The 11,180-nt window shown below is 32.1% G+C and overlaps 1 protein-coding gene and 1 long non-coding RNA gene across 5 annotated transcripts; one reads left to right on the top strand and one right to left on the bottom strand.

The window, feature by feature from the left end:
- Window positions 1–218: 218 nt before the first annotated feature.
- Window positions 219–4,369, top strand: LOC107496454 (integrin-linked protein kinase 1). The gene is made up of 12 exons (XM_016117707.3): window positions 219–731; window positions 1,348–1,422; window positions 1,519–1,614; window positions 1,698–1,783; window positions 1,879–1,999; window positions 2,505–2,584; window positions 2,749–2,811; window positions 2,947–3,065; window positions 3,259–3,344; window positions 3,532–3,653; window positions 3,772–3,883; window positions 4,024–4,369. The coding sequence occupies exons 1-12, from the start codon at window positions 414–416 to the stop codon at window positions 4,117–4,119; spliced, it is 1,374 nt and encodes a 457-aa protein (XP_015973193.1). The 5' UTR covers window positions 219–413; the 3' UTR covers window positions 4,120–4,369.
- Window positions 4,370–7,477: 3,108 nt separating this feature from the next.
- LOC107496572 (uncharacterized) lies at window positions 7,478–9,953 on the bottom strand. Of its 4 annotated transcripts, none has more exons than XR_002365318.2 (4): window positions 9,764–9,953; window positions 9,216–9,400; window positions 8,729–8,970; window positions 7,478–7,652 (listed from the first exon to the last, which is right to left on the bottom strand). It is a non-coding gene; the product is annotated as an uncharacterized LOC107496572 (long non-coding RNA). The 4 variants fall into 4 exon arrangements; XR_002365319.2 differs by lacking the exon at window positions 7,478–7,652 and adding an exon at window positions 7,659–8,521; XR_001593630.3 differs by lacking the exon at window positions 7,478–7,652 and having other exon boundaries at window positions 8,530–8,970.
- Between the last annotated feature and the right edge of the window lie 1,227 nt (window positions 9,954–11,180).

Below are 11,180 nucleotides of genomic sequence, written 5' to 3' on the forward strand. Positions count from 1 at the left end.
ATTTATATTATATTAAAATTTATTTTTTTTAAACTATGTTATTTATATAAAATACACAGATCAAATAATATCCGTAAAATTCGAATTCAATGAAGATGATACACAATATTAATTATCCCTTCTATTCTATGTGCAGCCCTAATTAAAGTTATTCTATCTCTAACAATTATAATTATTTAAAGAGAGAAAAAAATGAGTCTGAAACTGAAAAACTACGCATTACGCAACACACAAACAACAAAAAAACTAAAAGAGATTCTTTCTCTATTCTCTCTCCTTTCTTCTCCAACAAACAACCACCACCGCCGAGAATAAAGCTCGAATCTTTCTCGCTCCAAAATTCTCATTTCAATTCCCAACTCTCACTTCAATCACCTCCAGCTCCCGCGCTCTCTATCTACATTCTCAATTCCATGGAAACCAAAAAGCTTCAGCGCCGTTTCTCACTCGGCAGACAGTCCTCCATGGCGCCGGACCGCTCCTCCGGAGGCGGCGGCGATGACTTCTGCTCCGAGGCAGTTGACGAATCCGTGCGGCTGATGTACCTGGCCAACGAAGGTGACTTGGAAGGGATTAAGGAGCTGTTAGATTTCGGCAGTGACGTCAACTTCAGGGACATTGACGGCCGCACCGCCCTCCACGTCGCCGCCTGCCAGCGCCGCACCGACGTCGTTGACTTGTTGCTACAAAATGGCGCTGAGGTTGACCCCAGGGACCGCTGGGGCAGCACGGTAATTTCACCCTATCATGCATGTTGTTCCTGTACTCATTAAGAGTATTTGTCTTGTAGTAGTATTTAGTTCATTTTCTGGAATGTGCATGAAAAAATAGTTTCTTTTTTTTTATAAAAAAAATAAATGCATTTTGTCCATCAAGGAAATGTTTCTGTTTTCAGTAAATATTGTGAATTGTTGATTAAAAAAAGGTTGTACTTCAGCAGTTCAGCTGAGTTTATAAAATCTGAAACTTTCTAGTTTACATTGTAATCATTTTTCTTTTTAGCTATGCTAAGTGTACACCATAAACTAGTCACTCTTGTATAGAATACTTGTTGGAATACAAAATATACATTAACAACATTTGTATTATTTATACACAAATTCATAGTAGCATTTGGCGGCTGATTTTTGGGGTACAGATAGTAGTTTTTATTTATTTTTTATATATAAAGTGATCTTTAGATCATGATGTTAATGTTAATGTTAAGTGTTAACTGGCAAACAAAATAGTTTTATATATGCTCTGTTGGATTTAATATTTAGTGTTGCAAACTGGGCTATTTTCTGCTGAATTTTTATGTGCAAAGTGGTGTGTGATCTAATGCTAACTTTCTGGTTTGTTTCTCAGCCTTTAGCTGATGCAATGTACTATAAAAATCATGATGTTGTAAAGCTTTTGGAGAAACATGGTGCAAAACCCCCGGTATGTTTTTTGATTCAGTTCCTATATAAGTATATATAGTTCCCATTGGAGCTATTACAGAAACTCATATATCTTTCTACTACTCACTTTTGATAGGTTGCTCCTATGCATGTCCAAAATGCTCGTGAAGTCCCCGAATATGAGATTGATCCTAAAGAACTCGATTTTACAAATAGTGTTGGGATAACCAAGGTAATGGAACTATTTATAGCTTCAATATCACTCTTATTGTTTTTTCCATTTTACATTTTATCTTGACTATGTTATCATTTTAGGGAACTTTCCGTATTGCATTGTGGCGTGGAATTAAGGTTGCTGTCAAAACTCTTGAGGAGGAAGTGTTCACTGATGATGATAAAGTGTGGGTTGGTCTAATCAATCTTTTATTTATTCATGTCAATTGAATTATCAAGTTATGTATTTTCATAGTTGTTAATGCTCTTGACTGTCTCCCAGGAAGGCATTTCACGATGAGCTTGCGTTACTTCAGAAAGTTCGGCATCCAAATGTAGTTCAGTTTTTAGGTGCTGTAACACAAAGCACCCCGATGATAATTGTCACAGAATATTTGCCACAGGTTAGCCTTTATCCTTCACTGGCTATCACAAAAGCTTTGAATAAATCCTATGGGTTGGTTCCCCATACTAAATCATAGTTAGGAGAATATTGTTCAAATAATTAAATATGAGCTCATATGTTTGTTGAGGATATTTCCAATATTGCTTCTGGAAATCCATCATTAGATAGGAGCTCATGTATTTCCAGCAATCATTTCCTTGAGCACATCAATATATGGTTCATCTAGAAGCCATAAATAGTTTGCGTAAAGGAAGTTATGTATCAATGGCAAATGCCACTTTATATGTACTCATTTCTTGATATCTGCCCCTCCCTGTATTAGGCTTTTTACAGAAGTTTTGTTTCTTTATATTTGTGATTCCACTTCATCTTTGCAAAGTTTTGGAAATAAGGGAATGCATATAGATGTGAAATAGTAGCTGTGAATACGTAAGTGATTAACTAAGCTTTCCATCTCTCAATTGCATTCCCTAACAATTTGGAATGGATTATTATCTTCCCAGGGAGATCTTCGCACTTACTTGAAGCGGAAAGGTGCATTAAAACCAGGAACAGCTGTAAAATTTGCACTTGATATAGCTAGGTCAGTCAACAGCATCTTCTCTTGTGTAGTTAACTATTTATTCTTTGTATTGGTTTGCTATTTTTGTGTTTTGAACAATTGAATGTCAGATAAAAGGGGAAAAAGAAAATCTCTCGAGTAAAAAAATTGCAATTTGATGCTTGTAATAAATGAAATATTTGCAGGGGAATGAATTATTTGCATGAACATAAACCAGAAGCCATTATACACCGAGATCTTGAACCTCCGTAAGTTTCCTGCCATCCATCAGCTGATCTTATTATTCTTTCAACATGGGCATGAACTACCACGAATTATCTTATTAATTCTTGAATGATTGCAACTGTTTAAAGTTCCTCCATTGTACATGAGTAAGGTAACAGAAATATTCTTCGGGATGATTCTGGGCATCTGAAAGTTGCTGACTTTGGAGTCAGCAAGTTGCTGAAATTTGCAAAATCAGTCAAAGAAGACAAACCAGTGACAAGCCAGGATACGTCATGTATGCTTTCTTCATTTGTGGGGTCTCTTGTAATATTCATAGTTTATCATGAGGGTTGTCATATGCACTCTGCAATGTTATTGTTGCATACCCTTCAAAACTGGAAATTGCTGTTACACTTCATTTTGGTTCTGTTAGTGTTTGGTCTGATTTTTGTAGTTCATATTATTGAAGTGATTCAACTGTGTAACAGGGCGCTATGTTGCTCCAGAGGTTTACAAGAATGAGGAATATGACACTAAAGTAGATGTGTTTTCATTTGCTCTAATACTACAGGAGGTAAATTTCCTCTATTTTTCTTTTTTGGTTTCTTCTTCCCCATGCTCAGGTGGACCATTCATGTCAAGCACTAAAGAAGTGCAATTCCGAAATAGAATATATGAAGTGCTCACACCATTGAGTCGTCATTTGTGGAGATGCTTAACAAATTGTTGACTGAATACGCATTGGTTTTTTGTTACTTTAGATGATTGAAGGTTATCCACCATTTTATGCAAAGTCAGAAAATGAAGTTCCTAAAGCATATGTTGAAAATGAACGTCCGCCATTTAAAGCTTCACCCCAGCTTTATGCTTATGGACTTAGGCAGTGAGTAACGCTAAATACATGTTATTGGCTGCAGATTTCAATGCTGAGTTTCATAATACCTCATAAGTAAGATTCTAAAAGAAGTTTCATGTTTCCTGAAAATTTTATTGTTCCATAGGTTAATAGAGGAATGTTGGGATGAAAAACCTTACAGAAGACCAACATTTAGCCAAATAATTGGGAGATTAGAAGACATCAACTACCATCATGATCAAAAGAAGCGTTGGAAGGTATATCTCATTCATCTGAAAGAATTTTCAATTTTCATGACCAGTTTCCACCTCCATTTTTTTCCTCCTCATGCTGTAAGTTATCTTAATTATTATATGCATCAGAATGTGATTCATTTTTCCTCGGGCATGATACACAGGTTCAGACTCCTACATGCATTCAGCGTCTGGAGGCCCTGTTTAGAGGATATCGCACAAGCCCGAATAGCCGATCATCTCGCTCTACGCCAAGATAATTAACTGCAGGAATTTTGATTTTACACTTTGAATCTGGTTTACCATACGTATACACTACATGCATCCATATATAGCTTTTTGTATATACTTCATACTTGTACTCCTAGTTTTAAATTTGACATTTTGGCTTCATGCTTGGGCCAGTTGGCAGCTTTTATACCGACCCTTTTGTCAATTCTGGTTACATTTATAGTTAAGCATGAGTTTTGACATGTTACATGGATCTGCATAAATTAAAGTGTTTGTGGATATGGTGATTGTTTCTTGCACAATTGAAGCAAAAACAAGTTTCTTTGTAGTTTGTAGTAATATAGTCAAGTTTCTTCTTCTGCAATGATGATGTTGCTCCAAATGAATGTGGTTATAGACACAAACCTTGTGAATAAATATCCTTAATGATGTTGATGGATACATCTATATGGTTGCTGAGCCATTTGTGGTAGCTGGTGTGAGTGCCTTTTTTTTCATTTGACCTTTTATGAATACAAACAAACTTGATGAGTGACACCTGCAATTTTTTTTTTATTATTTATTTTAATCGTTACATACCTTGCCGACCAAATTTTTATCTTCTTGTTTACTGGTAAATGTTCTTTTCCCCTTCTTTTTCTTCACAAATTCAGTTGTATATTCTTTCTAGTATGGATTCAAGATTTCTTTTAAAGACTTCCTGTCATCTTATATATCTTTGAATATGGTTAATGAATTTTACATTCTTTTTTGTCATATGACAATAATTTTCCTTTTCAAATAAAATTACCTTTATACTTATACATATTCATTTTTCCCAAAATAAGATGAATTTCAGACATAAGTTGTGTTATGTATACATATTCATTGTGAATATATACCAAATTGATGAAGCATGTAATGACATTGAATATATGGAGTTAAATCTCAATTTGACCCCTGAAATTTAGCCCGATGCTCAGAATGAACCTCAAAATTTCGTTGGCCCCAATTAGAACCCCCAAATTTGCAATTATGGTTCCAACTTGCCCCTGCGATCATCTCCGTCACTAGAATGCTGATTTGATGCAATTGCATGACGACACGGTGAACACTACTTAAACGATGGCACATTAGTTTCGCGCCCAAACCCTTTGAAAACCACGTCGTTTCAGTTTTTTGTGAGTTAAAACTCTCTTTCTTTCCACTACGACTATCATAAGTTGCCAAACATCAAGAAAATCCTTACACTACGTGATTTCCAAAGGATTTACGCGCGAAACCAATGCACCGTGGTTTAAGTAGTGTCCACCATATCATACAATTGCGCTAGATCAGCATTTCGGTGACGGAGATGATCGCAAGGGCAAGTTGGAGCCACAATTACAAATTTGGGGGTTCTAATTGGGGCCAACGAAATTTTGAGGATCATTTTGAGTATCGGACTAAATTTCAGGAGCTAAATTGAGATTTAACTCGAATATATGTCCTTCATTCTCATCAGTGTTGCTGAGCATCTTCAATGAGATGAGAGGCTACTACAGTTTTATACTTGTGATTCTGCAGTACTGAATTTTCAACACATAACGATTTTGCAAATCACAATAGTAGAATGATATGACACTAGCTTCCTCCAATTAATGAGAAAAAAAATGTTAAGGTGGTTGGGGGGGACCATATATATTATTACCTTTCATTACTTTTCAGTTGTCAAGATCATAGGAATTCAACTAACGTATAACATAGTGAGTGAAAATAACAGTGTTTCAACTTGTTTCCTTTTCACCATTGCTCATGTTCTCTCAGACATTACTACCTGAAAAATCACTGACTAGACCAATAGTAATAATATGTGCAAGTTTATTACTATCATTTTCATTTTTCACTATTCATTATTAACATACCAAACTTATTGCATGCAAATATTCATACTTCTTTTCATAGAATGTTGCATTTATAAAGATAAACAGAAGTTTCTGACGTGTCATATTGCCATGTGAAATGTTGACACACACACACATATATATGAAGACAATTAAGTGATATATGGTGTTGAGAATGTGGGAAAGATAGGAAAGAAAAGAAAAAAAGAAAAGGGAAGCTTGTGTGTAGGACTATTATAGCTAAATAGCATTTTCCTATTTGGGTGCCATTCCCATTTGGATTATGCTGAATAATTGAACATGCACTGCTACTCTTTTCCACCCTTTCAATTTACACCTTTTCTTGGATTGGATTGGATAAGCACCCTTCTAGTCTTTTACTATTATATATTACTTGAGATTTCCAACATGTAGCATGCTTCCCTTTGTTCTTTTTTTTTTTTAAAGAAAAAATATTGATCAATTTATTATTTATTGCTGTCAATCTTCTTAGTCGGTGGAAAGTAAACTATAATTCACCTAGAGGTTTGAGGTTCAACATCAACTATATTAAAACTACAGAAAAAAATTTATGTATAGGAAATTCTTAAAAAGAAAAAATAAAAGAGGAAACAAACTTAAAGAGATCGTGTTGAATATCTAAACAAAACTACTCCATGTACTAGTTAATATATATTTATATATAAATTTACTTTTTAATTAAATAATCAATCATCAAAATAAGTAAAATCTATCTTAGTAAAATAATTAAATTTATAATAAATGAATAACCTAATTTATTTGTAATAGCATATAGCATAATGTTTTTTTTATAAAATATCAAATAATTTTTTTATATACAATGATTGATTAATAACCAATAATTTTTAGTGTATGCCTAATATTGACATCTAAATCACATTAATTTCATGAGTATGCTTCGTCATAGCCTATAGACTACAGTTAGTATAGGTCTCTATATAAATTTATGTTATAAGAAAATTTTAAAATGTACCGATATACTGGTGTTTTAGTAATTTTTAATCGTTGATCTTAATTATAAAAAATATATAATATATATAATTAAAATTAACTGTCAAAATTTATGAAATACCAGTGTACCCATATATTTAAAAGCTTTCCTATCTTATATGACATATAATCTAATACGTTCAATCGTGCATATATTGTAATTGCATCCTCTTGAGACTGTTACTCCAAACATGTAAAATTGACAAAAGTTACAAGAGACAAAAGCATGATCTTACCATGATATGAAAAAAAAAATGTGCTGCAAACCCAAAAATAATGAAATATCTCATTTATTAAATTTCCAAGATAACATATTTAAAAAAAAAAACAAAAGGACAAGTGGCCAAGCTAAAGATATGAAGTCTAATTAACAATAAGAATTAGACAAAGACTAATTATAAGCTTACTACTGTTTTCTAATAGTAAGTATAAGCTAATCTAACGGACATAAAGAAATTAAAATATCATAGTCAAAAAGTGGAAACTATTACTCATATCCATCAATCATATCATGTCTTCCAAATAAAATCAACAATATAACAGCCTGTTATTAATATGCAAACATATTCATAGTCATAGTCATCAAGTACAAACACTTATTCTAACCATTCAGAGAGTTGTTAAAAACAAAGTAACAAACCAAACCCAATATTCTAGCATAGCATCTTTGACCTCTACCAATCTTCAGCCTATAGAAGCCATAAAAACAAATTCATGATTATAAATTATAATCAGTGTATCAGTTAAGCTACATATAATTGTCTAGCGGGGGATTTAAAATAAATAAATACTAATCTAAGTATTAGCTCATGTGATTATTATCATGTAACTCCACCTCCTCTTGAGCACAAAAAATGATAACTTCCATCACTATTCCTAATTTCTTATATTCAAATAGTTTCCGTATAATGTTGTGTTAATCCCATGCAATGGCTCTACAAGACAAATATGAGTACATAAAATATTTCTTTTATGCTAAAATCAACCTTGATCAGTAGCCATAGAGAGCATTATTGGGACAAGTACAAAATAAATCCTCCTTGCATCATGGCAATTACAGAATGATATTTTCACATTCCAAATCAATGCTTTCTCAGTTTCAAAATCGTACAATTCAGCAAAAACAACTCAATAACCAAGATAACTATATCACTAATCATTAGATCACTGTTTTTCCATTCATGAAACTGCAAACTTAATCAAACAGTTATCCTAGTTTTAATTACATTCAAATCCACCTTTCTTCAGGGTATATCTTTTGAGTTTTGAATCCTTTCTACATATTCTGCACCAAATCTTGAAAATTTGTCAATCCCAAAATTTAAGATAGATTAGGTGCTCACATTTTATGTGTAGGTGAGCTACTAATCCTTGATGAGCTGATGATATTCTGGGTATTAACTCTAGCAATCTCACATATGTAACACTAAAGATTGAATGAATTATTGTCTACTGCATTATTGAAAAGATTTTTGTCAATCCAAAGACTCAGATTATGAACTGATCCTCCAATAATAATAAGTACTATGTCTCTGATGAATTAGTGATGCCCATTTTCCTAAAACAATCAAAGACAATAATTGGTTTTACCTTATAATAAGAGATACTATCTAGAAGTCTCATAGATATGAAAGCCACAAATGTAGAAAAAATCTAAATAATTAAAATACATAGTAACTAGCCGCCATATGTGAAGTGAGTTAGTAGAAGTTAGAATTCTAGGAGTAACTATAGCCAACCAGCTTTCATAATTATACATATCTACCTTATCCATTATTGTATCATAGTATCATATTGGAGCATCTCCACCTCATATTTTCATCACTCTTTGCATAAATTCCAACACACAGAGTTTGAAAAGTTCTAAAGGTATGGGATAATTTAATTTGCTTTTGTCCTTAGCTTTTTTCTTTCCATAAATTCCATTCATGTGAATCTTAGATGCCAAGTTGCTACTGTATGTACATCCTAGATATATAGAACTTCAGAGATAAACTCCAAATCCATCTGCTTCCAAACAAGCATAAAAATGGTACCTCATCAGATATATTAATTGTTCATTATCAAATATCAACAAAAAAAATATATATAAAAAAACAGTTATAATTATAAGTTGCTAATCCACTAACAACCCTCTCTTCTGCATATTGCCCCAAACATATTTGAAATTCTTTTCTATCACAAGAATAATTTCAGTAAATTGATCCAATAATATTTGATGAGTCATGATGGGGGGTCTAGTTTCTGTTTACCTTGTGCTTCAGTTGTTTTTGAGCTTCAATTAATGGCTGTGGGGGACCTTGATGTGAGAGGGTTCTTGAACTGTAGGTCCTGTTTCACCAACTATCAAAGCTTGTAAATGCTCACCTCCTCCTACTTTCCCCTCTTCAAACCATCTCCAATCTAACTCCAATAACCATTGATTTTAATCTCAAATCTTATCCCAGGTTGTTGAAGTTTCAATGAGTAAGTGAAACCATTAATCAGTACTATTACAGTTCACCAAGTTCTTCCAGAAAAAAAATCATTGCTTTGTTTAGTGTTTGACAAAAATTAAAGCTGCAAATCCATTTCTTTACTACCAACTATATCCATCATACACTTACTGAAATAAGTTCATTGAATTTAGACTGGAACAGTACATATTATATAAAATGAAGAATGATTATCATATCAGAAAGTAAGCTAAGCAAATCAACAAACAGTTGATAAGCATAATTTAGAATAGAAAATGAAAACAGTTCCAAAGCCGAAAAAAAAAGTATGAGGAATATAGAATATTGTTAGCATAGGCACATACCTGATGAGAGGTTGGTTTTGGAATGTTTTCAATTGTTAGCTAGAAAGACAGATACTACTTTGGATTATGGAAGTGCATAAGATAAGAGATAAGAAGAGCTGAAAAAAATTAAAGAAGAAGAAAAGAATACACAACACAAACACCACAATGATCAAAAGACAAAGTACCCTCCAAGTGTGAGATTAGAGCATAAAGCATTACACCACAATAAAAACTTATATGCTTTTTATAATAACTATACTATATATATATATTAAATAATTTAAAAATCTTTTACTAATAACTTTAACAAGTACTTTTAAAATTTTTGTAAGTAAAAATCTGTTAGATGTTTTAGTAGTAAATTTAAAACGCAATATAAAAATTTTGGTATAAATTCAGGTACAGTTGAGTTGAAGTTGATAGTTGTTCTTGATAATTAATAGCCGTTATCTAACGGCTAACAGCTATTAGCTATCAACTTTACGCAGGGGCGGAACTAGATAAAATATTAGAGGGAGGCCAAAAATATTTATACAATAAACTAAGACTAAAATAAAATTTTAAGGGGACTAAACTGAAATTTACATATAATTTACATGTAAAAAATTAAAATTAGGGGAGGCCATGCCTCCTTTCACCCCACCTAGCTCGGCCCCTGACTTCACGTGAAGTCGACTACACCGGAACTTTCACTAAAAATTTTAGTTATTTTATATGAAATCAATAAAAAATTAATTTTTTATAGAATAATCTATGTAGCTTGACAGATTGTAAATATGAATTAAACTAATAATTTTAATTTACATCAAAATATTTTTTAACTTGTATTAAAATTAACTCAAAATTTTCCCAATACGACACGGACACCATTATCATTAGTGGGTAGGTCCCACATTCTTGTCGTTTTCTTTGACCTTAATTACTTATATTAATATTAATTAAATATACTAGACTAGACAACACTAGATGGCAGAGATTTGAAGTTGGATGTTACAATTTTTTTAATTATAATAATATATGATGAGAGAAAGTATCAAGATTTTTTTTGTGCTATTAAGTGATATATGCATTAAAAATTTATGGTGGCTCTTATAAATGAATGTTCAGGAACGATGATCGTGTGGTGGGGGTTACGTTACCCTTTTTCATTTTATTATTAATAATAAAAAGGTTTAATTTAGTTTGATTGATGATACAGCCTTGCACATATTCTAATAATACTGTGTTGGTATTTGGAGTTATTTAATTTCTTCGGTTAAGATTAAGTTAGTTTAATCTTCAATATTTAGTAAGTTAGTATTTAGAGTTATTTAATTTTTTGAATTAAGACTAAGTTAGTTTAATCTTTAATATTTAACAAGAAAATTAAATAAAAAAACATAAAAAAAAGAAAATTTTGATAAAAAAATATTTTATTATTTTAATATTCATTATA

This window comes from Arachis duranensis, chromosome 7 (genome assembly GCF_000817695.3).
Source record: "Arachis duranensis cultivar V14167 chromosome 7, aradu.V14167.gnm2.J7QH, whole genome shotgun sequence".
In the NCBI taxonomy this organism is placed as follows: Eukaryota; Viridiplantae; Streptophyta; class Magnoliopsida; order Fabales; family Fabaceae; genus Arachis; species Arachis duranensis.

What these genes read in the sequence shown, in the direction of transcription:
- LOC107496454 (XM_016117707.3), top strand. Translation starts at nt 414, where the DNA reads ATGGAAACCAAAAAGCTTCAGCGCCGTTTCTCACTCGGCAGACAGTCC. An exon ending in TTCACTGATGATGATAAAGT is followed by an intron (nt 1,784 to 1,878) that starts GTGGGTTGGTCT and finishes ACTGTCTCCCAG; the next exon opens with GAAGGCATTTCACGATGAGC. An exon ending in TTGCTCTAATACTACAGGAG is followed by an intron (nt 3,345 to 3,531) that starts GTAAATTTCCTC and finishes TTGTTACTTTAG; the next exon opens with ATGATTGAAGGTTATCCACC.